At 51.1% G+C, this 26,691-nt stretch overlaps 1 protein-coding gene across 2 annotated transcripts in view; it reads right to left on the bottom strand.

Moving 5' to 3' along the window:
- Window positions 1-894: 894 nt before the first annotated feature.
- Window positions 895-26,691, bottom strand: part of NEURL1B (neuralized E3 ubiquitin protein ligase 1B) — a 49,740-nt gene continuing 23,943 nt past the window's right edge. Inside the window, exons 2-5 of one of the 2 annotated variants that reach the window (XM_055285233.2) lie at window positions 22,422-22,967; window positions 8,587-9,306; window positions 6,456-6,581; window positions 895-6,069 (exon numbers count right to left, since the gene is read on the bottom strand). In XM_055285233.2, the coding sequence (XP_055141208.1) occupies window positions 5,825-6,069; window positions 6,456-6,581; window positions 8,587-9,306; window positions 22,422-22,967 (1,637 nt within the window). In that variant the 3' untranslated portion in view covers window positions 895-5,824. The remainder of the gene's footprint in view (window positions 6,070-6,455; window positions 6,582-8,586; window positions 9,307-22,421; window positions 22,968-26,691) is intronic. The other variant, XM_055285234.2, reaches the window with a different exon arrangement.

The following is a 26,691-nucleotide window of genomic DNA, read 5'->3' on the forward strand; positions in this document are numbered from 1 at the left end:
TATAAACTAACAATTGTTGCTTGGTGCTGGGTGCCAGATGCTGTGCCTGGCACATCACTGGTATGATCTCAATAACATTTACACCCATCCTAAAATCAGGAACTATTATTGTTCTTGCTTTGAAGATGAGGAAACTGAAGCACAAGGACGTTAAGCATCTTCCCCAATGTCTTGGTGAGGCCTTGGCAGTCTGGCTTCATGCCCATGCCATTAGCCCCATATGTGTCGCTATCATGGTTTACGGTTCCCTACACAGAGGCCTGTTGTTTTTGCCCACGCTATATTCTTCTTCTTCTTCTTTTTTTTTTTTTAGACAGCGTCTCGCCGTATCACCCAGGCTAGAGTACAATGGTGCGATCTCGGCTCACTGCAACCTCCACCTCTCAGGTTCAAGTGATTCTCCTGCCTCAGCCTCCTGAGTAGCTGGGATTACAGGCATGTGCCACCATGCCCGGCTAATTTTTTGTATCTTGAGTAGACGGGGTTTCATCATGTTGGCCAGGATGGTCTTGAACTCTTGACCTCATGATCTGCCTGCCTTGGGCATGCATTCTTTAGGACTCATTTTCTCTGGAGATTGCGATTCCCCACTTTCAGCCCACAGAGTTCAGACAGGGCAGCTATTGGGTTCAGGTGAGCACCCATCCTGGGTCTGACCAATCAGAGCCCCGTACCTGCCTGTCCTGTGACTAGTTCAGGAGCGGACCCATGACCTGAGCTGGTCCATGCAGGGGCTGCTCAAAGGCAGGATGCCGGTGGCCCTGCAGGAGGCATCTTGAGAACCTGCCTGGGAATGGGGCCAGATCACAGGGCCGAGCGAGAGGGGAGAGGCTAGTCCTGATGCAGCATTTCAGACCCTGGTTCCACTTGCACGTAGAGTGGGTTCTGCTACTGGACTTTTCAGTTCCCTAGTTCTTTATCCCCCTAAAACCTATCCGAGTTGGGTTTCTGTCACTTGTAACCAACAGTCTTGGTGAATACACCCTGGTTGTTGGACATTAGGGTTGCTCACAGTTTTTTACCACTCTAGAAAATGCTGCAGTGAATATCTTTACACGTAGATCTCATCCTTGAGTAGAATGATTTCCTTGTGATTTTCACAGAAGTGAGTTATTTGGCAAAGGCATCAAACATTGTCGGGGTTCTATGGACATTTTTCAATTTATTTCCCCAAGGCTGGCAATGATTTGGATCCTCACCTTCACTCCCCATCAGTGTATGTAAGTGGGATTTTAAAAATTGAGTTCTGAAGACTTTTTTAACAAGCCGAAGTTGTATTTTTTTTAAAACAGGAAAATTATGTCAATATAAAACATAAAAACAGACAAAAATCAAAACACACAACACAGAAAAGCACAACACGCAAGACCAGTGCAAACCCTTCCCAACCCACTTCCCAGGTTTTAAAACCTTGATTACAGATCCCCAAGGATTAGACTGTATTGGAGAGGTCACAGTATTGAATCAGAAAAAGAAGAAGACATGTTTTAAAAGGTCTGTACACAGGTAGTGGTGTGTGGGGTGGGGGATGTACACTTCATCACTCCAACATCAAAAACATGATGCAAAAAGGATTTCAGCGATGACCACAGATTTCTAGAACCCTACCACGTATGCTAGCCCCACTCCCCATCCACTTTTAAAAGTTGCTTTTAAAAAGGATAAAAAGTGCACAGACACTTTCGTAAGGCACAGACAGATTGTCGCACAAGTCATTTCATTAGGGACTCGGATAAGACAGCGAGACAGTTAAAACCGAGAAATGCCAGGAGGCCGCGTGTTCCTGAGCCGGTGCCCCCTGCCAGGACTGGGGCAGGCGCAGGGCCGAGCAGTGGGAGGTTATTGCCTCTCTGCCTCAACTGGACGGACTCACCGGGGTTCTCCTGGGCCTTGGCGACTGATTTCCAGGACCTGAAAGCAGCAATTAGCCAGCTTCCCCACTGTGTCTCCCTGGCAGGACCTGAGGGTGATCACCAACCCGCGGGGCCTCCGGGGGTTCTACTTAATGCCGTTTTGGCAGCAGCTCACTGACTGCAATGTGCCCAGCATTTCTAATGAGGAGGTTCTGTGAAGCGCACAGCAGTTCTGGTCAAGAAGGCAGCCTTTGGGCACCCACCTCAACGGACCCAAGGCAGCAGATGGCCAAGAGAGCCCAGTGGATTCTGCCCCAAATATCTCATTCCCCTCTTAGTGTCACCCCTGCTGGCATCACAGCTGGGACACGGTCCCCTCTGCTCTATCCTCACAGCACCTCACACATATTAGGTACTCAGCAAATGTTTCTGGAGTTATCTTTGTGTGTGTTACGTGGTGCTGTTTTATCAAACCCCTGAACACTCATAATCTGATTTCTGGTTTACTCAGCAAACCTTTACTGAGTAACTACTACGTGTTAGCACAGGACCAGCACCAGGGGGTCAGAGAAAAGTTCACCGTGTGTCCTGAACACAGTCCATGCTGATGAGTGGCATTGAGGGACTGGAAACGTGGTGCTGCTGTGAGAGGAGCAGCTCCATCCCAGGGGGCTCCCCATTCTGAGAACCTGCTAGGACAAGGAGCTGGATTTGCCTTGGAAACAGCCCAGTTTTTCAGGAGGCTCTGAGTGAACAGGCACAAGACCATTAACAACGGGGTGTTTTCAGGTCTCCCCTGTCCTCGCCCTGGAGCCCTGGCTGCTGTGGCCCAGAAGAGCACACGATGGGCAGTGAACCTGGAACAGCCGAGGGCTGGGTCACGTGAGGGGTGCTCGGGGGGCTGGGGCCCCGCTTGAGGGGGTGGTGATCACGGGGCCTAGGAAGATGGTGGGACAAGGCCCCAGGTCTCTCCCCAACTGTGGACCCCCCTGCATAACAAGAGAGGGCCCCTGGGTTGGAGTCCAGATCTCACAGAGCTCAGCTCTGTCAGAAGGTGGGCAGTGGGCAGATGAGCCTGGAAGGGAGGCCGCTTTTCCTCCCAGGGTGTGGGCAGCGGAGGGGCCCTGGCTGGGGCCGGAACCCTCCACATAGGCACAGGTGCCCGGACTCTCTCCAGGTGAGTTTCAAGGGAGAAAACTCACAGTCTCGAGCTTCCTGGGACTTGAAGCCAGGCAGTGGGAGTGTGGGATGTGGCAGCAGACACTCCCGGGTTTGAATCCCAGCCCTGCCACCTCCTGTTGTGTGATCATGAGGTCACTTCACTCACAGGACCTCAGTTTCCTTACCTGCCAAGTGGGATAATACCAGCTTTCATAGATTCTAAGTAGCACAATTTTTTTTTCCACACGTGAACATCTCTGATTGGAAGGAACTGTACGGTTGTAGCATCTTAGCTAAGATTGGCAGCGTTTTTTTCCTTATGGTATGTAAAACAGTGTGTTATATGACCGGCAGTGTCTTAGACGTGACTTATTACGGCAATAAGACCTGCCTCACAGGATTCACGCAGGAAGTCGTCTCTCTAGCCCAGTGCCAAGGCACACTGTAGATGCAAAATAAAATACAGTGGCTCCTTTTCCTCTTTCTCTGTCCCCTTCTCAAGACAGAACATAGTGGGGATGTGTGCATCTCCTCTGTAGCACTAACGCTCAGAGCACCAGGAAACGTCTGGTTTTTAGAAGATAAACACCTCCTTACCTCCTCTTGGAAAGAGGGAGGCTATTTATAGTAGCTGCAGAGCAGGCTGAACGGGCCACTGACTCCCTTCTTCCCAGGTCACAGGTGGCCAGGAGATACCTGGTCCACCTCTGGGTCCAGGCCTCAGTCACTGGTTTCCCAGTGGAGGCTGGACGTGACCCCAGCTGGAACCCAAAGGGGCAGCCAGGAAGGGCAGGAGAGTGGAGCTGCTTTCCCCCAGGCCACTGAGACCCCACAGCTTGTGGCTGGGTCTCAGTGTAGACAGGAGACGGTTGTCTGGAGCACCACAGGCCTGGGGTGAGGAGTCCTCCCATGCAAGGCCTGTGTGTGGCCCCGCCCACACCCAGCACATGCAGGAAACCAAATTCAGCCAGGCACCCAGGGCTGCTGGATTCCCAAACTCTTATCTTGGCAAACACTGTGGTTCCAAAAGCTGCTCAAAAGATTCTGCTGCAAAATTAAAATGTGGGAACTTCCCCAGATTTTCTAGGGAAAAGTAAATAATCAGGGATTCTTGATGGGGCTAGAGAGTGGGGGCCTTAAGTTGGAATCAGGTCAGACAACCGTGACTCCTCCCAGCTAGAGGAGGAACAGGAGGCCCCAAACCGCCAGCATCGCATGGGCACCAGCTGGTTTGTGGGGCTTGATCTGGTGAGGGCCTGGCCCAGCTTTGCTCTGGACACCCAGCAAGTGTTTGTTATATGAATGCATCAACTCCCCTGCCTTCTTCTCCCTCCTTCCCTCCTTCAGCAGGGTATGAACAGATTAGGAATTGTACTACAAATGATACTTGCTTTTTGTAAGGCGTCTCAGGCTTTTTAGAACGTTGTGCTGGTCCTCCCAAGAACTCTTGGAGTTGTCGGGTTCTAGACTTCTAATTGGGAACTGAAAAATAGGCCAAGGGGCTTCCCTAATGGGACAGCACAGAAGAAGGCAGAGGTGCAGCCCAGAACTGGGGGCAAGAAGGGAGGGACAGGCCTGGGCCAGCCCATCAGCCCGGGTGTGATCTGGGAGTCTGCAGAGATGGGCAGGGCTGAGGGGGTGGGGCAGGGCCAGGGTCCCAGGAAATACCAGCAGGTAGGTCTGGGAAGGGAGAGAATCCCAATGCCAGCATTTTTAGTTACTGTCTCGATCATTAGTTAACATACTTATCAGTGAACACTTTAGTAACCAGCGGAGGAAGATACACTGAGAATCAGAGCAAAGACCAAAAGTTATAACCAAAGTTATAAAGCCCTCGTTCCTCCTCCTGCCAGCAGGTCCCCTGGGAATGCCAGGCCCAGGGGCCACCGCAGGAAGGTAGAGAGCTGTCTGCATCGTGGAGTGGGCTTTCCAGCTCCAGGTGGGTCACCTGCCTCTGGGATTCTTTCTCTCCCACAGAAAAACAGAACCTACTGCTGGTCTTCTCCTTGGAGATGGGCAGGGGCATTACAAGAGACTTGCCTCCAGAGACAGAGACAAGGTATGATGTGTGTATTATTAGACAGTCTGGGGGTGAAGGGGTGAAAAGATGACACAGCCCAGAGGGCTTGGCCTCAGTGCCATCACACCCAGCTCTAAGACCCAGTAAGAAATGAAGAAGTGAATTGTTCTCCGCCCACCTTCCCCTCAAGGAGTTGATGCTTTGGAGCTGTAAACAATGAGTTATTTTTGCCTCCCCTTAGAAAATCTGAGCATCTCTTTTCTACACCACCCCAGGGAGTTCTGTTAGGGTCAGCTTAATACATTCAAAACCAGCTTATGTCCCATCCCCAGAAAGTGAACAACTTCTAGTCATGCCAACGTCGGGGCTCCGGATGGCACATTTCCTCCCGGAGCCGGGACCCCTGGTAAAATCGCTACACGTTCATTCTCTCTCTCTCTCACACACACATTCTCTCTGTTCTCCCTCCCTCCCCTCCCCCTCTCTCACACTCAACCCAACCCCAGCAAGAAGCATTGCACAGACAGAGGACGCTGTTTCCCAGCTGAAAGGTCACCAAGGGACAGGGTGATCTGCCAGGCAGTTCCTGAGCTTGCTCTTGGGACGGCCTTTTGGGAGCAAAGCACTTTGGAGCCGGAAGCAACCCCTGCCTGTCACTCCACGACTGTCACGCCTTCCACTGGAGAGACGGCCGCTGCCCTTGGACTCCCTGGCAGCCATGTGGTTGCCCAGCCCAGGGGGGCTTCAGAAAGGTGACCTTGCTCCGGCCAAGGCCCGTGGGCGGGCTAGGCTATGGCCTGTAGATCTTAATGACGTCCTTGATGGGCCGCCGGCAGATGGGGCAGCAGGCCCGGGCCTGCCGCTTGAGCCGCAGGCCGCAGCTGTGGCACAGGCACATGTGTCCACACGTGTAGATGACCGTGTCCACCTCGCCATCGAAGCACACCGTGCACTCGCCATTCTTGATGCCTGCCGGCTCCGGTGGGGAGAACACGGGTGACACCGGGGGGCTCAGCGGGGAGCTGGGGGCTGTCACTGCCGAAAGGGAGAAGAGGACATATGTTAACAATGTCTCTCAGGTGGGCTCTGTTGGGGCAACCCGGAGAATGCAGGGCTTCTTGGTGGGACTGGTGGGAGAACGCTTTTGGGAGATACTAATTTGAGTTTACCCTGCAGGTTTTGCAGCTTTCTCTACTCTTCTACTCCCAAACACCAAGATAAAATGCCACCATCGTCACCCTTTGGAATGCCCTATCTAGACACTTCTCCTCCCTCCAGCTGAGTGTACAGCAGAGCGAAGGAGAGGATGCGAGGGAAAGGCGGCCGCCCGCCCTGCTCAGCCCCTGGAAGGCCGCTGGCACAGCTGGAGGAGCCAGGCCAGCCACCGGCCCCTGCCCCTGCCAGGGTCTGCATTTCCTTACCCAGGGATGACTCAGATGCCGAGGAGGACTGGTTGACACTGAAGGTCATATCTGAATCACTATCGTCCTGGGAGCCGCTGAGGGACCCTGATGGAGTCGTGGTCGCAGGGCTGGACTGCAGGGTACCTGAGGCCCAAAGAGATTCCATCAGGGGCAGTGGGAGGTTGGACCTGCCCTGCTAGTCCATGGTTCTTCACTGCTTTGCACCTTAGCTTTCCCGTCTAACAAGAGGACCAGAGCTATCTCCCAAGGTTCTGCTGAGGAGTGAAGAGCGCGTCCAAGTGTGGTGCCTCTGTTCTTTGTCTACCCAGCCTCTATTCTCATTTCTTCCAGAAACAGCCCTGGGATATTCTTTTGGGATACTAATGTGCCTTCCCTCATAGGATAAGGGCCAGGCCAATAGGAACTTCCACTCCCTGGTCTCAATAGTGGTGGTTCAGGAAAGGGCACATAATCCACGTAAGGCCCGAGACCCAATTCTGCAACTTTTACTGGAACTACTAGGAAAGAAGGAACTCATTCCATTCACTGGGAAGGAAGCCTGGAGCTGGAAGAGCCAACCCATGGCAAAGGCCTGCCTCAGAGTGATGCCAACACAGAGGCAAGCAGAGCTTTGAGTTGGAAAGAGAGGTGGGATCCAGCTGTTCCTCAACTCACCCAATATACTCCCAGACATTTCCTTTTTGCTTAGGACACTTTGAGTGGGGTTTTGCCCCTTGCAGGAAGATCCCTGACTGCTAGTGCTCAACATGGATGAGTTTTCTTCCCCAAGCTTGCTGTTGGTTCAGACAATAACAGCTTATTTCTTAGGATGAAGAGATGCCCCTTCCCTTGCCCTACTTGAGGATGAATGGACAGATAATGGGCACTTCATCTTGGGCTGAAATGATGACTATGTCTGATGGTTCCTCAAAAACACAAAACACAACTTTCCCCCTCCCTAAAAAACACTCTGACTAAATAACCACACTGCCACCCGGCTCCTCTTCTGCCCTCATGAAGTCAGCAACAGCTGCTGTTGTTACTGTTACCACTGATTAAACCCAGGGCTGTGTCAGGCCCCGCTCAAGGCATTATATGCACATGATTTCATCCTCGTGACAACCCCACGGAAGCAGGTATCACTCTCTTTCTACACAAAGGAAACAGGCTCAGGAGAATCTGTGATTTGTCCAGCATCTTCAAAGCTGACCAGCGATATGACCCTGGGACAGTCATTTAATCTCTCTGTGCTCATTGTCTTATCTGTAGGTGGAGATAATGATACTGATTTCATAGGGTCAAAGGGAGGATAAAATTCAATGAGAGAACATATGAGCTGTTGACTGCTTCTTATGCTTGGACTCTACTTTTTGAGCCATGAAATTGGAGCCAGGCTCTCTGGGAGGCCTTCTCTGAACATCTCCTTCACTCTACCAAGCTGGGAGAGGAGCCCCGGGCTGTAGCAAATGTCACACCGTGCAACTCTCCTTTAGGGTGTCTGTGAGCTCCTAACCGGCATGGAGTGTGTCCTGTCCTCTGCTGGCCCTATCCTGGTGCCCAGGGCCCAGCCCACAGCTGGTGGCTGCTCCTGCCTATTTGTGGCATGAATGAAGGCAAAAATTATCTCAAAATAGGATGGTTCAAGCCTCCATTCCACTCTCTGTGGATGATACTATTCTTATTTCCTCTTTCATGTGTAGTCGAATTTATTTTTCCCTACACTTACTGTGCATTACATGTTAAAAACACCCTAATATAACAAATCATAACAACGGAACTAAAAATCGCACCGACCATTTACCGAGGGGATACAGCCTGCCAAGCTTGGAGACCAGCCAGTTACCTATCTAGGTCGGTGGTTTACAAAATGTGGTCCAGAGAGCCGCAACGTCAGCATCCCCGGGCACTTGTCGGAAATGCACGTTCTCAGGGCGCACCGTGGACCCACGGAATCGGGAACTCTGGGGTGGAGTCCGGCAACTTTGGACGGGGTGGATCGTGCTGGGCGCTTAAAGTTGGGAACCGCGGGCCGGCCTCGGGCGGTGCAGCGCCTGGCGAGCGGGGCGGGGCCGGGGAGGAGCGCAGCAGGGCGAGACGGCGCGGGACTGGGGAGGGGCGGGGCCTCGCGCACGCGGGGCCGGGGACTCACCGAGGAGACGCAGCTGGCCCGCGACGCCGCCGCGCACGGCGAAGAAGGCCCAGAGCGCCTGCGTGGTGTCGACGCACAGCAGGCGGCCGCGCGGACGCCCGTTGACGCCCAGGAGCACGTCGCCGCCGGGCCGCAGCGTGAAGCTGAGCGCGTCGCCGCCGCTCGGCACGGGCCCGGCGCGCGCCACCACCCAGTACTCCTTGCGGTCGAGCAGCGCGTCTGGGTCGGCTGGCAGCTCGTTGGGCCGTAGCCCGCCCGGGTCGCACGACGTGATGCCGAAGGCCAGCGCGCCGGGCGCCGCCAGCCCCGGACGGCCTACCTCCACGAAGAGGCTCTCGCCGGGCCGCAACGGGCGCTCGGAGAAGACCAGCGTGCGGCCGCCGTCGGGCCTCGGCGCGCAGGCCACTTTGCGGTCGGCCGACAGGCTCACGTCGGGCCCGCGTGTTGCGTGGAAGCGCAGGTCGGCCTCCAGCAGCGCCGGCGACGACGCGGGCCGCGGGCGCTCACGGGGCCCGCACGGGATGGCGGCGGCCGCGGCGTCGGCTGGCGGTGGGCCCGGGGCGCGGCCCAGCGCCAGGTGGCCCAGCTTGGCCACCACCTGGTTGTTCTCGAGCTCGTTGTTGTCGAAGTTGGCCGCGTCGTGGCTGCTGGGCGGCAGGCAGGCGCTGAAGCGGGCCTGGCTGAGGCGCGCGGGCGTCAGCGTGTCGGCGAAGGCGCTCTCTGTGCGGACAAAGGGAGGGACGTGGCGGGGAGAGGCGGCGTGTGAGGCTGGTCGCGAGCCCCTCCTCGCCCGCTGCCCCCTGCAGGCCTCCACGACCGACCTGGGCCTCGAGCAGCCCCCACCCCACCCTGGCTTCGAACTCTCCTTTTGTCCATCTGTGTTATTTAGTGTCACAGGAGCACAGAATTGCATTAAGCACCATCCTCGGTTTCCTTGACATGCTCTTACCTTTGGGACTGGCAGATAAGGCCCTTTTTTTCCTGCATCCTTCTTTTTCTTCTTCCATCCTTCCTTTTCTCTCCACCCTTTCCCCTTCTCTCCCTCTTTCCGAGGTTTCCATACTTTGATCATTAAAAGGGTATCTAAAAATCGTTTATTGTCCGTCTCCCCAACTAGAACATAAGCGCCAATAAAAAGAGCAAACCTGTTCTCGTGGCCTTATGCAACAGGCACTTCTAAGCTTTCGCACGCTACCTCATTTAATTTACGCAACCACTTTGTGAGGCATGTACAATTACTGCCTGCTATTGAGCTCACAAGGAAACTGAGGCACAGAGGGGTTGGGGAACATGACCAAGGGCACATGGCTACTAAGTGGCAAAGCCCCGATTTGAACCCATGACTTGAGCCCAGGCTGTCTAGCTCTAGAGTCTGGGCTCTTCAACACATGCTGCCTCTGAAAGAAGGGAGGACCTGGGTCTGTCCTCACTGCTGTGTTCACAGCACGGAGCACAGTGCCTGGCCCTGGATAGGTGTTTAAGCATTGAAAGAAAAAAGTCTACGGGAGATTGAGTCAGTTGATAAAACAAAATGAAGAGCAATTTTTTTTTTTTTTTGAGATGGAGTTTTGCTCTTATCACCCAGGCTGGAGTGCAATGGCGTGATCTCGGCTCACTGCAACCTCTGCCTCCTGGGTTCAAGTTATTCTCCTGCCTCAGCCTCTCGAGTAGCTGAGATTACAGGTGCCTGCCACCACGCCTGGCTTAATTTTTTTATTTTTAGCAGAGACGGAGTTTCGCCATGTTGGCCAGGCTGGTCCTGAACTCCTGACCTCAAGTGATCTGCCCACCTTGGCCTCCCAAAGTGCTGGGATTATAGGCGTGAGTCAGCACACCCGGCCGAAGGGAAAGTTCTTTAAAAGTTAGTTATGAAAATATTTTAAAGTAATTTTTAGTTAATTGAAAAAATGTTCTTCATATGACATAGGTAAAAAAGCAAAAATAGTGTTTATCATTTGGGTAATACAGGTACTCGTACTTTAGTAGATTGCCTGTTTATTTTCTGCCTCCCTAGCTGGAATATGAGTCTCTTGAGGGCAGGGTCTGTGTCAGTCTGGTCACCACCATGTTCTCAGGGCTTGGCAAATAGCCTTCACTATTAATAGTTTATTGGATGAATGAATGAACGACTAAGGTCTAGAAGAGACTGCTATGCTAAATGACAACATCAGGAAAGAGTCATTAAAATATTGGGAAGGTGTTTTTTAGTGATACAAACATTTTTGTTACCATAATAGGAAAATAAGTGTTTTAGACTTTTTAAACAGACCACTTTGAGCCAAGATTTTGTTAAATGTTACCATTCTATAGTGTCTTGAAAAATACTTCCTCTTTAGTTTTCCAAATATGAAATGAAATCATAAGAATGCACATCCTTTTTCAAACTATGCCCCAGGCCCTGGTGGGTCCAAATGCACCCCCTCAGACACCTTTCACTTAAACTGGATTTACAGCACTTGGGAAACCAGTAAATCTGGCAGTAGGACCTGAATTCTGGCCTGGCCACAACGGGCTAAAGCTTGCCCTTGTATTGAGGTGGTTTGATCTCTCTTGATGCGCCTGAGGTGGCCCTTTTCAAGGTCTCAGCAAAAGGGGTCAGCTACTTGTTTGGGCTCTGGGCATCTGAGTGTGTATGCTTTGCCTTAGCGAGGGTGCTTCCCATAGCTGGAGGGAAGTGGGGTTTCAATTTGTTTCTTTAAAAAAGTACATATGTGTGTATTTGTCTACATCTGTCTGTCTGTATCATTTTATTTATGTGCATAGGAAATCAAGTGCTGGAGAGACATAAAATATTAATAGTAATTATCTTGGGGTGAGATCATGAAGGACTTTTCTTTAGATTTTTTTGTATTATCTAGTTTTCCTACAATAAACTTGTATGCTACTGATATGGTTTGGATTTGTGTCTGCCCAAATCTCATGTCAAATTGTAATCCCTAGTGTTGGAGGTGATTGGATCGTAGGGGTGGACTTCCCCCTTGCTGTTCTCATGATAGTGAGTTCTCACGATAGTGAGTTCTCACGAGATCTGGTTGTTGAAAAGTGTAGCACCTCCCCCACTTCACACTCTTCCTCCCTCTCTGGCCGAGTAAGCTGTGCCTACTTCCCCTTCGCCTTCTGCCATGATTGTAAGTTTCCTAAGGCTTCCCCAGCCGTGCTTCCTGTACAGCCTGCGGAATCATGAGCTAATTAAACCTCTTTCTTTTACAAATTATCCAGTCTCAGGTGGTTCTTTATAGCAGTATGAGAACAGACTAATACAGCTACAAATTTTTATGGGAAAAAAATATTTTAAAAAATTGAGTTTTCAATTAATATTTAATAATATGGGAAAATACCTATGATATAACATTAAATGAACAAAACATTCAAAACTGAACACATGGTTTGATTCTACTTTTGTGGAAAATGTGTGCATAGGATTCATAGGAAAAATATAGAAATACATTAAAATGTGAGTGGTTATCTCTGGGTAGAAATTTGCTTCTTATAATTTTCTAGTTTTCTCTTCTCCAATGAACATAAATTGATTTTTATAATCAGAAAAAAGGCATATAAATAAAGGTAGAATAAAACAAGCACTTTTTTTGAAAAGGCATTTTAGACAAGTACGTGTTTCTGGAAGTCTCAGTGCAATGCACTTTTCCCAGGCTCCCTGCCCCACTCACAGTCGCCCGCCCCTAAAGGAGCTGGCCTTACTCGCCCTGCTCCTTCCCCCACCCCTAACTCTCCTCCTCCTGTCCCCCAGCGGCTCCACACAGGAGCCCATCAGTGCAGCATCCTTATTAACAGCATGGCCTATGGAGACAGGAGGACTTAGTTTCAAGTCCTGGCTTTGGCTCGTTCTGGCTATGTGACCTTAGGTATGCCATTTCACCTCCCAGAGCCTCAGCTCCCTCAGCATAACACAGAGTGATAGAGTGATAGTGGTAAACACCCCCATGTTATGGAAATTACTTTCATGAAGAGTAATACAGAGCATGGCACTAAGTGCGCAAAACATTCATTATGATCATAAAAATGTATAGAGCACTCATTGTGGGCCCAGCGCTGCTGGGTGCTGGGTGAACAGAGGTGAACACGCAGGCGTGGCTCCTGTGCTCATGGAGTTCCCTTTCAAGTGGGAGATAAAGGCTCTATGAAGCCATCTTACAGAAAACTGTGCCAAGTGCCACCAAGAGCCTCTGTCCTAGGTGGGGAAGTGTCACTGGGGGAACTCTGAGGCTCCAAGAGGTCACACAGCTGGGGAATGACAGAGCTGGGATTCTCTGAGGGTGTATAAAGGGGGACTAAGGCCAGAAAAGGCCTCCCTGACTGATCAACAGGCTGCGACCTGGAGATAAGGGATCGGTGGTCAGGCAGGTTCTCCAGGCCCAGAGAACAGCACATGTGAAGGCTCTGAGGTGCTGGAAGCTTAGTGTGTCTACAAGGCTGGGTTACAATGAATGTGACATTGTGCTGGGTACCTGGCACATGGCAGCCCCTCAGAAAAGGTTGCATGGCCTCACTTATTCTCTGTGGAAGGAGCTTTGTTCCTCTTGGGCATGGGCCCTGATTGAGACAGGCCCAAGACAACGCAGTGCTGGCCTAGGCCAGACACTTCAGAATCCATTGCTCGAAGGGGCATTTCTTCTAAGGAGAACCAGTCGGATAGAGGCAGAAATCCAGCAACATCAAGAGGCACCGAGGGAGCGTGTGGAGACTGCCCAGCTTCTACCCGTGGCTGAAACAAGTACACAAATAACCACGTTCTCGAGCGCCTGCTAGACGCAGCTCCATACACTCATGGTCCCCTTTGGTCCTCACCACTATCTTATGTGGCTCTGTAAAATGGGCACATTTCACAGTGGGAGAACACTGAGGCGCTGAGAGGTGGAGTGAGTTACTGAAGGTCACATAGCCTGGGGGTGACAGACGGGATTCCAGCCCAGGCTTTGACTCCAGAGCAAGGCCCCTGGCTAGCAATACTGCCTCCCAATGCTGCTGTTCTCGTTCAGCTCTGAGAGCTGCCCAGCACCTGGACTTGGCCTTGGGCCAAGGTTGGAGTTTCAGTCTCCGCGGGCCTAATGTCCCTGCCTCCCTGCCATGAATACCCACTGAGCACCAACACACAGCAGCAGTCCCCAGGCAGGTATGAGGAGGCTGGGACAGGCCCCTGACCTCCCACTCTCCCAAGCCACTTCCAGGGCCTAGCTCTTCCCTTTTTCCCCTCCTCTTTCTCTCTTAAGTCCAATATATCTGGGCTGGAAGTAAAGCAGAATGTATGTCTCACATGAAACCATCTTGGTGTAGACAAGAAAATGAAGGCAGGGACAACTGGGGACAGGGAAACCCATCCATCAATCACCACTCTGTCTCTGTGGGACTGACTTGGGCCATGTACTAGAGGCAGAAATGACAGGACTCGCTGACAGAGTGGATCCAAGGCAAGGAAAAGAGGAATCAAGAATGACACCGGGTTACTGGCCAACCAAGTGGGTGGTGCCACTTACTGCCAATAGTCAACCAAGTGGGTGGTGCCACTTACTGCCAATGGTCAACCAAGGGGGTGGTGTCACTTACTGCCAATGGCCAACCAAGGGGCTGGTGTCACTTACTGCCAATGGCCGACCAAGTGGGTGGTGCTACTTACTGCCAATGGGGCTGGCTGAGGAGCAGGACGTGGGGGATTCAAGAGTTGTGTCCGAGCATGCTCAGTGTAGGATGACCCTCAGATGTAGGAGGAGAGGCTGGATAGGTGGTGGGAGGCCTGGGGTTCAAGGGAGGGGTCAGGGCTGGGAAGATGGGTTTGGGAGTCAACAGCCTAGATGTGAAGCCCAATGATGGGCTCAGATGACTTGGAGAAAGAGGGCAGACAGAAACAGGCTTGTTTTATGACAATCTGTTGAATGCTACAGTTGTTCTTAAATGCCTTCCTATATGCATATTGTATTACACAATTTAAGGAAGTAAAAAGGAAAGAGTGAGCCCAGGATAGAACCCTGGGGCTTTCGACATAGGGATGACAGGCAGGGCGAGGGGTGGCCAGGAAAGCAGGAGGAACAGCGGGAGCTCGGGAAGGCCCAGGAACCACAAGCAGCAACATTCACGCAGCAGGGAGAGGTTACCCGGGCTGAAAGCGAGGGGCCCGGTAGTGGGCCCAGGATGTAGGCTCCGGGTCTGACAGGCTGAAGGTCAGTGATGGGCAGGGACTCACGCCTCAGGGCACAGCTTAAGAGGAAAAAGAAGAGGGTGGCATAACCAGCACTTAAGAAAGACCTGCCCTGAGGGAGGGAGGGCAGAGAGACAGGACTGTGGCAGGTGAGGGGGCTGACCGAGGGTGTTGTAAAAAGATGGACGCCACTGGGGCTCTTCTATGTGCTCGTGGGGATGACTCAGTGGAGGCGGAGGAAGTGGACAAATGACAGGAACCATGTCCATGAGCAGGCAGGAGGGGACAGGAGCAGAGCTCCTTATCCACAGCCACAGGGGGAAGGCCGAGGGGGTGGGCACCAAGGGAGAGGGCTTGGGGTTCTAGGAAAGAAGATGGCAAACATTGGCCTTGGTGTGCTGGGGCAGGACCCGGGTCTGTGGGCCACTGACCTCGTGCTTTTCCAGATGCCCCTCTGCCAACCAGAGAAGGCTGGACTGCAGACACAGGCCTCAGTTGGACCCTGGCCAATTCTGGCTGTGACCTCAGTTTCCCCACTTGCAAAGTGGGTACCCTCATCCCATCTCAGTGGCCTGTGGGGAAGATTAAAGAGGGCAGAACAGTGGGATCACAATGCGCCCAGCTCCGTGCCTGCATAGAACAGGCCTTCAGAAGCCCTTGGTGGGACAGGCTGGCGGTCATGCAGTGGCGGTCTCGCTCCAGACTGGCAAAGGACAACCCTTCAGGACACCCTGCCATGCAAATGATTTACGTTGGGGTGAGGAGGTGGGTGCTGGCCTGGTCTGTTTGGAAAAAAGAACATTAACCGCAAAGCTAATGACTCCGCGTGGCTCCCACTGGGGCTGTGCCTGAAGCCAGCAGCACAGCAGCATTCTTCCCGGCCTGAGGTGTGCTTACAGGCCCCTCATGGAGACAGCCCTGGGTCCACATCTCCCTCCCCCACCGTGGCCACTGACCAGCTGGGAGACCTTGGGCAAGTCCCTGCCTTTCTCTGGGCCTCAGTTTCCTCTCCTGCAGCCTGGAATGGTGCGCTCAGACCTCCGAACCCTGCATTTAGCTCCATAAGTTCAAGTCTTTATCACACACTTTGTTTATAACAATAATGAACAAACTCTGACTTTAGGACCACCAATAGTTTTGTAACCTTGGCCAAGTTCTCTATCCACGTGGAGTTTGCAAATGAGTTTCCTGCCTCACAGGATTCTTGTAAGGAACAGAAGACATGACCCACGTCAAGCTCTCAGCATTGTGCCTGGCACAGAGTAAGTGCCTAGTAACTATCTTTAACAAGGGATCTCAGTGCTTCCAAGCTGGGCAAATGACACCTTTCCAAGGCCCATGCAGGGCTGTTGTTTCTGGCTGCCTGGCATCCACTCCCCTTCTTCTGGTAACAGCACCCAGCTTTTCTTTGGAGGGAACTGCCCCACCCCCACCTCCCATTGCCTCAGGAGTTGGGAGGGGGGCCTTAACCTGGCCAATCACTTCATCCTATCCCCCTGGCCATGGAGATGGGTTCAGAGATAGGCGTGTGACCCAGGCCAGATCCATGAGGCTACATCTAGAGACGGTAGGCAGGCCTTCTAGGAAAGCAGCTCTTCTGTTGGATTTGTTAAGCTCGTGGGATGCAAGACTGGAAATGCTGGTGGCCTTTCCTCCACCCCAAAGGGACAATCCAGCTGAGGATGAGGCCACCAAAGAAGATGGCAAAATGAGAAATGAAGACAGACAAGTATGCCAGGTGCTGTTCTTTGGGTCCCTGCATTGAGCCAGGCTTAAAGGCAACCATTCCCAGGAATTTGCAGCCACATGAGACATTAATGCTTCCTTTTTTTTTTTTCCTTAAGTGAGACTGAACTGAGTTTCTGTCCCTTGCAACCAAAGATTTCTGACAATATGGTCTGCTATGCCATGACCCCCGACTGGCATTGCTTGTTCAATCTGACCAGCTTCCCATGACTGGGCAGAGGAAGGACGGCAGGGCTGACACTGACCACCCTGGAGCTGCCTAGGAGGAAGGGCAGGGCTGCCTCAAAAAAGCACAGGGCCTGGCCTGAACTCGAGGACCTCCAGAAAGGGCTTCCATAGAAAAGGGACATAAGTTGAGTATCCCTGATCTGAAAATCTGAAATGTGAAATGCTACAAACTCTGAAGTTTTTGAGCACAAAACATGAAAAAACACTAATCTAGAATCATCAACAGTGATTTTCGGATATCAGATTAGTGATGCTGAAATGTTAACTATAATACAAATATTCCAAAATCCAGAAACGTCTAAAATCTGAAATGCTTCTGGTCATAAGCATTTCCAACAAGGGATACTCCACCTGTGATAAATGCTTCCTGGAGCCACAGGGAGAAGGGAGGGAAGGGAGCGCATGGCCTGGCAGAAGTTTCCTCTCCCGGCTCCAGGAACTGCTAAATTCAGCTAAAAGTAATTTTCCTGCAGTCAGTCCCTTCTCTTTGGCCCTGAGGAGCATCTTGAGAAATCTAAGCCTCTCAGGATGGATCCACTCCAGGACCTGCAAGCCCCTCCTGATCTGTACCCCAGAGACCATTAAACAAGCATAGGTCAGCCCTGAGACAATGCACCCTACAGAACTGTCTGTGCGTGTGGCCTGGGGGATTGGTCGTAATCCAGGTGTCCATCAATGGGCAGGGGCCACGAGGGAGAAAGGAACCAGATAGGCATACAACAGTACAGATAGAGCCTAAAGAAGGGTGAGTGGAAAAAGAAAAACAGAATAAGATCCTTAGCACAATACCATCCACATATGCATATAAAACAGATCTACCTATTTTTAAAAGATACATTCGGCCAGGCACGGTGGCTCATGCCTGTAATCCCAGCACTTTTGGAGGCCGAGGTGGGTGGATCACCTGAGGTCAGGAGTTCGAGACCAACCTGACCAACAGGTACCCAGTAGAAACCCCATCTTTACTAAAAATACAAAAATTAGCCAGGCGTGGTGGCAGGTGCCTGTAATCCCAGCTACTCGGGAGGCTGAGGCAGAATAGCTTGAACCCAGGAGGCAGAGGTTGCGGTGAGCCAAGATTGCGCCACAGCTCTCCAGCCTGGGCAACAGAGCGAGACTCCAAAAGATACATTCATGGGATTATGAATCAGAGTGGTGCCTATCTGGTCAGGAGAAGGCATGAAAAGGAGTGGGGATTGGGGATGAAGGGAAAAAGTCAAAGCAAGAGACCGTCTACATGGCCCAATGATTCTATCCCCTGGACAGAGGAGTCCCAAGAACTTGACACTCAAGGTTCCCAAGCAGGAAGGGAGGAAGGAGGGGGCAATGTACACCTATGCAAAGGGGATCATTAGCAGAACCCTGCAGCACCTGGGGGCCCTTAAGAAATCCTAACACCTGGGTGCCACCCCCAGAGGTTCTGATTTAATTGGTCTGGGTGCAGCCTGGGAAGTGGGATTGTCAAAGCTCCCCAGGTGAGCACAATGCGAACTAAATACTGCCGCAGCAGTCTTCCAGTCCTGGCTCTGCCACTGACCGTCTTGGTGGTTCTAGGCTAGTCACTTTCCTTCTCGGGACTCTGGGTTCTTTACCTGGAAAGGGCACCCCAGGGTGTGGCCCCATAGATGCAGCACTCTCTGCTGCAGCTGGACTCTGTGCAGGAGGATACTGGGCTGGGCTCACAGTTCCACCAGGCAAAAAAAATATGTGAGGCCTACGAGCCCTTTTTTATTTCTGAGACTTTGGCTCAAGATCGAGGGCAAATAAAACACACCCCAGCCCCACAAGATGGGGTGGATGCTTCTTAGACAGGGATTGCCAGATGAAATGCAGGATGCTCAGTTACATGTTTTTATTTTATTTATTTATTTATTTTTTTGAGATGGAGTTTTGCTCTGGCACCCAGGCTGGAGAGTGCAATGGTGCCATCTCGGCTCACTGCAACCTCTGCCTCCTGGGTTCAAGCGATTCTTCTGCCTCAGCCTCCCAAGTAGCTGGGATTACAGGTGCCTGCCACCATGCCTAATTTTTTGTATTTTTAGTAGAGACGGGGTTTCACCATGTTGGCCAGGCTGGTCTCGAACTCCTGACCTCAGGTGATCTGCCTGCCTCGGCCTCCCAAAGTGCTGGGATTACAGGTGTGAGCCACCGCACCTAGCCACATTTGAATTTCTGATAAATACATTTTTTTTTTTTTTTTTGCATAAGTACGTCCCAATTATTGCATGGGATAGCTTGTACTAAAATTTTTTCCTAATTAGCCAGGCATAAGCCTGTGGTCCTGGCTGCTCGGGAGGCTGAGGCAGGAGGATTCCTTAGGCCCAGGAGGTCGAGGCTGCAGTGAGCTGTGTTCATGCCACTGCACTCCAGCCTGAGCAACAAGAGTGAAACCCTGTGTCAAAAAAACTTTTTTTCTTTGTTTATCTGAAATTCAAATGTAACTGGGTGTCCTACATTTTTATTTGCTTGATTTGACAACCCTACCCAGATGCCACTTTCATTTGTTGGTTTTCAGGCTTTATCCAGTAGGACCTGATTGTGGTGAGAGAGGAATGAAGGGGTCTCAGGGGTTTTCAATTCTAGAATTTACAACTGAGATGCTCTAAAGGAACCATGTCAGCCCCTTGTTCCTTGCAATGGAAAGGAGTTCAGAGTGCTCAGCATAGCACAGAAACTGGCTTTCTCTTTATGTATCCATTGAGTACCTTGGACACCACCTTCAGGAAGCCAAATTCTCCCAGGTATTGGGAGATTTCAGGTGGGATTTTTGATGTTCTCCTGGTGCCTCATCCTGTCCTGGAAACAGCAGAGTATTTGTCTCCTGTACTTAAACCATACAAAATCATGACTGCTTAGCTTATTTTTATTATAACATTTTTCCTGATTATAAATCATTGTTATTTTGGAAAAAAAAAAAAAAAGTCATTCATAGTCCCTTTGCCCAGATGTAACCAATGACAACTTGCTTTTCCTCTGGGAAGAAAATAAGCATTCACTGAGCCTCAATCACGTGTCAGAAACTTCCCCTCTGTTATCTCATATAACCTTCAGAAAGGACAATAACCTTATTGCTCTTTCTGACCATAAAAGCAATACAAGCTCTTTACATATATGTATTTTTTAAAGGTGACTCAGAGATATAAGGAAGTAAAATTCACCCATTATCTCATCACCCATGGATGAAATTCCTTCTAATACCATTCTCCTCTTTTATATATGTTTGTGTTTCCTGCAGATCATATGAGGCAGATAAAAAAAAAAGGACAGAATAATTTTGTGATCATTGTCCTGTGGCACCTGTGCCAGGTACTTCCCATCAATGAGCACAGCTCAGGGATGACTTGTAGATAAGGGAAGCTGAGGCTCATGTCTGCCACGTCACAGTGACATTCCAGCAGACTCTACCTCTCCCTTCCTAGAATGTTGTAAGGAGTTTAATAAGGGTTTGCTGAATAAGGAAATGGAGTGGGGGGAGGGAGAGTTCACCTCACGGATTTATGCAGTCTCATTAAGTCATCAAAGGCTGCTTCCAATTTGTATTTTTTAAAAATCCGAATCCACTTGAGCTGATTATGGAGTGGCTGTGATTTCTTGGCTGTTACTCAAAGACATGGGCTGCAAATGAGCAGGTGAATGAGGTGGGGTTGCTTCCCTGCTGGATAGGAACAAAGAGCTCCAAAAAAGATGATGGGAAATCTAGGAGGTTTCAGGAACCTGCATCTCCTGGAGGTGAAACACCAAAGCCTTTCATGGAAAAGAGCATGAGGGACACAGTGAAAATGCCCAAGGAGGCTCCAGCTTGGAGGGTGGGTAGCTCTTCTGGTCTAAGCCTGGAATTTGGACACATGCTCCAGCTCACTTGCAAATAGGCAGAGCTTCTTATTTCTTAGCTGTTATTTCTCGAGTGCCGTCTCTGTGTCAGGAACTGTGCTGCATCCCTTTCAGACATCATCTCATGTAACCTTATCAACAATCCCATGAGGTGGGTGCTATCTTGTGCCCATTTTGCAGATGAAAAAAAATCTGAGGCACAGAAAGGTTCAGTTACCTGGCCAAGGCCACACAGCTGGCAAGCGGAGAATCAGTTCTAGAACAGAGGTCTATGTGATCCAACCCTGCTCTTGACTACTCAGATGTTCCACTGTCTTCCTACTTCTGTGGGTTGGGGCATAGCTTGGATGCATGAATCTTTCCTCCTTGCCCAATGGTGGGGTAATGAAGGGGATGAGGTAGAGGATCAAGAATCCCAGGCCAGGGTTTTCCCACAAGATGCAAGGCTGAAAAGCCAGAAACAGCCCAAACATTCAGATATACAAACTCTGGTAATCCAGTTCATGGGATACTACTTAGCATACTTAGCAATAAAAAGGAACAAACTACTGATACAAGAACAACGTGGATGAATCTGAAAAATACGATGCTGAGATAAAGAAGCCAGATACCAATGGATAAATACTGTGCGATTCCATTCACATGAAGTTCAAAAACAAGCAAAACTAACCTATAGTGAAAAATCAGAACAGTGGCTACCTCTGGAGAAGAGAAGGCTTGACTCAGAAGGATCAACTCTGGGGTTATGGACAGATGTATCAGTCTGTCAACACATGCGAACCTTTAAATCCATGCATTTCAACAATGCACATAAGCTACACCAAGAGCTGTGTCCAGATTCCCTGACAAACCTGCTCTCCCTTTACTCCCCTAGAGGTCGAGGCTGGGCTGCTTCCGGTGCAATCTGTAGGTTCAAGAGCTAAGGTCTCAAACAGAAAGCAGATGAGTGGTTGCGGGGGCTGGAGCGAGGGGAGAATAGTGAGTGGCTGCTTAATGGGTAGGTTTCCCTTTGGGGTGATGACATGTTTTAGAACTGGATAGAGGTGATGGTTGACAACTATATACCACTCAGCTGTACACTTTAAAATAGTTGCTGTTCTATTATGTGAATTTTACCTCAATTTTTAAAAAAAGGTCGAGATACAGGTAGCAAACTTCTACTCCCATGAATTCTCACCATCAGGATTTGGGCATTAGCGGCTGCCTCCTCCGTGAGAATCGGGCTTACACCTGTCAGCCTCCCCAGCACCTCGAGCCCCTTAATGTGGGCCAGGGTTTGCCACACCTAACTCCTCTTTGCACGTGCCATGGAGGTACTCCACAGGTGCTTGTGATCAGAGCCTAAGTTTGACGCTGAATGGGTGAATGAACGACTAAATGAGCAAATGGAAGTGTGTGAATGAATGGGTGAAGGAGTAAGCAAATGAATACATGTGCAAATGAGTAAATGAATGAATGAATGAATGAGCAGATAAACTAGGAAGTGAATGAATGAATGAATGAGTGAGTGAATGAACGAATGAGCGAGTGAATGAATGAATGAGCGAGTGAATGAATGAATGAATGAGCAAATAAACTAGGAAGTGAAGGAATGAGTGAGTGAATGAACCTGGGCCAGAGCATGGGTTCAAGCCATGTGGGTTCCAATCCTGGCTTTGCAGCACAAATAATTTAACCTCTCTAGGCCTCAGTTTTCGCATCTGTAAAACGGGAGGGTAGGTTGTTTTGAGAAATAAATTAGTTAAAAGGCGTAAAGCGCTTAGTGCCACGCCCGGCAAAAGGAGCTCTCCATAAGTGACTGTGGCTACTAATGAAACACACACCCACGCGCAAAGGCACCGCTGCCAGGTCCCCAGGGGGCGCCGCGCCCGCGACCTACCCAGAAGCTGCACCTCGTCGGTGATGCCGTAGACGTCAATGAGCGCCCAGAGCGGGCCGCCCACGGCCACGCCGCAGTGGAAGAGCACCGGCTCGCCGTCGTTCACGCTGTAGAACACGCGGCCGTGGCGGTCCGCCCAGTAGGCCAGCACCGTGTCGCGCAGCGCCAGGTTCTCGGGCAGTGCCTTGGCCCAGTAGCCCGGCCGCGTGACCAGGTCGGGGCAGGCGTACTTGGGGATGTCCTGGGCGCTCATGAGCGACGGATCGTGGGCAGTGAACCCGAAGCGCAGCGCGCCGCTCCAGCCCGGGCGCACGGCCACCAGGCGCAGCCGCACCTGCTCGTACAGCCGGATGGGCCGCTGCGTGAACGTGACGCCGTTGCAGAAGCTGTTGCGCCGCGTGGCCCGGCGCGAGTGGCCGTCCAGCCGCACGTTCTTGCCTTTGGCCTGCGCGTGGAAGCGCGGCGCCTCGCCCAGGACCGGGCGCCGCTCAGGGCCGGGGCCGCAGCACGGCCGGGTGGCCAGGAGGCGCGCCGGTGGGCTCGGGTCTGCGGAAAGACACAGGCAGCACGGTTAGCCTTCCTCCGAACTCCTGTGGGCCCCGATTGGTCTTTACTTAACAATTATTTTCATTTGAAATTCCATTTTAATTGGACTGGTTATTGATAAACTTAAGAAGTTTCCAGGCTAGACCAAAGGGAGACCGGCCCTAACCTCTTTGCCCCCCAGTAGCCACCGTACCCATTCCACAGATAAGCGAACCAAGGTTTAGTGTGTGTGGTGAAGCACTAGAGCTGTTTCACTGTCAGAGGGGCCAACACCAAGAGCTTACCACGACAGCCAGCCGGGGCCAAATAACTTCTCCATCCCCATCAAATCCCTCCAAATCTACAAGGACCTCCTGGGGCCACCTCTGGCCCACAGAGTCCCTCCAAAAGCAACAGAGCCCTCTACTCTTGGGGTTAGTAGTGGTGGTATTTGGCTGCTTTTCTCTGTGCAAATCATCCAAATACCTCCCCTCCTTTTATTCAAAAGCTAAGACAGGTCAGGCAATAGAAATGGCCAAGGCAGCCTGAATCCCAGCTCTGGCACTTCTAGGTGGGAGGTATGGGGTAGACTTATCACTTCTCTAGCTCCATCTTTTTGCCTGACATGACTCCACTCACACAGCGGCTGAAAGAGAATGTGGATGAAATCCCTAGAGTACTACCTGGCACAGTGTGTGTGTGTGTAGCAAGTCATTAATAATATGATATTATTACTGATGATACATTACTGAGGTTCCAAAGCACATCCAAGCCAGGATTCGGGGACTTCCCCTCCCCTCAGCCACAGAAAATGAAGGCATTGCTTATAAGCCACGTTGGCTTTTCCTGAACGGACACTTTTGGGGTCCATTTCTAAAGACATTCTGCTCTGAAGGACCTGGGGAATCCCGGGGTGGTCTTTCAAAGGATCCGGTCACAAAGCCAGGTGGCTCAATATCAAGTGGGAGTCTTCCTCTCCCCCTACCTTTCCTCCTCCCATCCTAGGGGCGGTTCCTGGGGGACTCTGGGATCCTGGGAGGTGGCAGGGTGGGAGATTACTACATGAATCGCTGCTGCTCTTCGCACGGCAGCTGAGTACAATTTTCATGGCAAATTCTCACAAACCACAGGCCGCCCAAGGCACACAATGAGAAGAATGGCGACCCCGGGAATGAAAGCCCACTCCTCCCACGCCCAGCTACGGGGTGCACTGTGCTCTGGGCACACCACAGAGTGGAGGTGGGGGGGTTCGATGAATGCTGAGCCTGATGGGAGCTAGGGCAGGGGAAAATGAAGAGGGAGAGGCAATGATGAGGCAAACAAGACATGGCTCCCCTCCCCGGGCCCTGGGAGAAGGCAGGCCCAGTCACGGGGGGAGGAAATCACGCCTGGAAGCTGGGAGGCCCCTCTCCAAACAGAAGCCGCTGGCCCACAGAAGACAAAATATAAGGAATAAAAAAGCCAAGGTTCCACATTAGAAAGGAACATAAGGGGCTTCAGTCATTCTTTCATTTAACACATATGAAGCGAGTGTCTAGTATGTGCCAGGCACCATGCCAGGCACTAGGATTACAGCAATCACCAAGACAGACAAGATTGTTGCTCTGATGGAGCTGACGTTCCAGTGGGCAAAGCCAGACAATGAAAACCATACTCTTCCTGGAGGGAAGCATTACAGAGTAAAATTCAGCCAGCGAGGCGGGACAGAGAGAGGTGTTTTCTTAGGACTTTGAGGAAGGGCCTCCCTGATGAGTGACTTTGGAGCAGAGGCCTGAAGGAGGTAAGCAAATGAGCTGGGAGGGTGTTTGGGGGAAGACCATTCCAGGTAGGAGGTACAGCAAGCGCAAAGGCCCTGAGGTGTCGCTGAGAAACGACAAGGAAGCCAGTTAGCCAGAATGGTGGGAGCAAGGAGGGAAGCAGGTAGAAATGAGGGTAGAAATGAGATCAGAGCTGGGGTGGCGGGTGGGGAGATCCTATTGTTTGATTTTTCTGTAACCATTTTACTCTGAATGCGATGAGACCTTATTGAAGGTTTAGAGCAGAGACATGGTAGGAGTGCTCAGGCCACTGTGCAGAGTGGACTGCTGGGAAGCGGGGGCAAGGATGTTGGGGCCAGCAAAGCTGCTGGATTATTCCAGGGCAGAGATCATGATGGCTCCTATCAGAGGTAGGTACCAGTAAAGCTGGTGGGAAGGGGTCAGATTCTGGATATGTCTTGAAGGTAGTAGAGATTTGAAGGTTTTCATTCATTTTTATATAGGAAAATAGAAAACATTCAGTCTACTTGCTTTGGACATTTCAACTATATTCAATAGATAAAACAAATTCAAAAGGCCTTTTGGTTCATTTTTTTTTTTTTTTTGAAATGGAGTCTTTCTCTGTTGCCCAGGCTGGAGTGCAATGGCATGATCTCAGCTCACTGCAACCTCCACCTCTTGGGTTTAAGCACTTCTTCTGCCTCAGCCTCCCGAGTAGCTGGGATTGCAGGTGTGCACCACAATGCTTGGCTAATTTTTTTTTTTTTTTAGTAGAGACAGGGTTTCACCATGTTGGCCAGGCTGGTCTTGAACTCCTGACCTCAAGTGATCCGCCCACCTCGGCCTCCCAAAAGTGCTGGGATTACAGGAATGAGCCACCGTGCCCAGCTGGCCTTTTGGTTCTATAACAGACACTTGAATGGGAAGCAGAGTGGTGGTTAGGACAGGGTAGGGAGATACCAGTAGTAGATCCCGGAGGGCAGGGGCTTGTCCATGCCATCTTTGGTTTCCCTGGGCTCAGCACACACCAGGCTTGATAAATACCAGTTGCTGCCTGTGTTACAGTTAGAGCTTGAGCAGACCTCAGGGATCATCTCCTCCAACAAGCCCATTTTACAGATGGGAAAATGGGCCAACAGAGGGAGAGGGGTCTGCCAAGCTCAAGGTCAGTCAGGGTCAGGGCAGAAAACCCTTTCTTGGGCTCTTCTGGCCAGGCCCCCCCGATGTAGAGAGGCAGAATATGGAGGTCATTTTCATGCAAGAAGGGTAAGGCCCACGACGGGTGGCTAAGCACCACCTTCCTCAGCGTTGGGCAGTGGCGAAGGCCTCCGCCTTTCTACACCTCCCACCACAGTTAGTCATGGGGGCACCTGCTGTTTCTGCCTGCCCAGTATCCATCCCTCTCTTTCTGGCTACTATGCTCCAGTTTTCCTTGGGAGATCTCGCTTTCCGCCAGCTAGTGGATCGACCTCACTCCGACTCTAGAGACTAGGGTGGCCAATCAGATGACTGTAGACTTTTTGGCTAGGGGCGCCCTCTTCTGCTCTAAGCCAGGTTGAGCTGGGTTTCTGATGCTAGCAACCAACAATGTCCTGACTGATAGAATCACCGCACATTCAGACACTTACTCTGGGCTGGTCATGTGCCATGCAGTTCATCATTTAATCCTCGTAGTGTCTCTATGAGGTAAGGACTACTGTTATCCATCCCCAGCATGGATGAAGAAATGGAGTTTCAGAGAGGTTGAGTCACTTGCCCAAAGTCACACAGCTGGTTTAGTTAAGGGCAAAGATGAAACCAGGGATTGAAGCCAGGTGTGTGTGATCCCAGCTCTGTTTTTGTTGCTGTGTTGTTGTTTGCTTTTTACCATTTTACCATAGTCTGTCTGCCTTTGAGAAACCAACACGAGATGGACAGAAGGGCTGGGCCATAGACCCCTAAGGTAGGAGAGGGAGGCAAGAGGCTCCCTGTTGACTTCCTTCATGCCT

Source organism: Symphalangus syndactylus, chromosome 7 (genome assembly GCF_028878055.3).
Source record: "Symphalangus syndactylus isolate Jambi chromosome 7, NHGRI_mSymSyn1-v2.1_pri, whole genome shotgun sequence".
NCBI lineage: Eukaryota > Metazoa > Chordata > Mammalia > Primates > Hylobatidae > Symphalangus > Symphalangus syndactylus.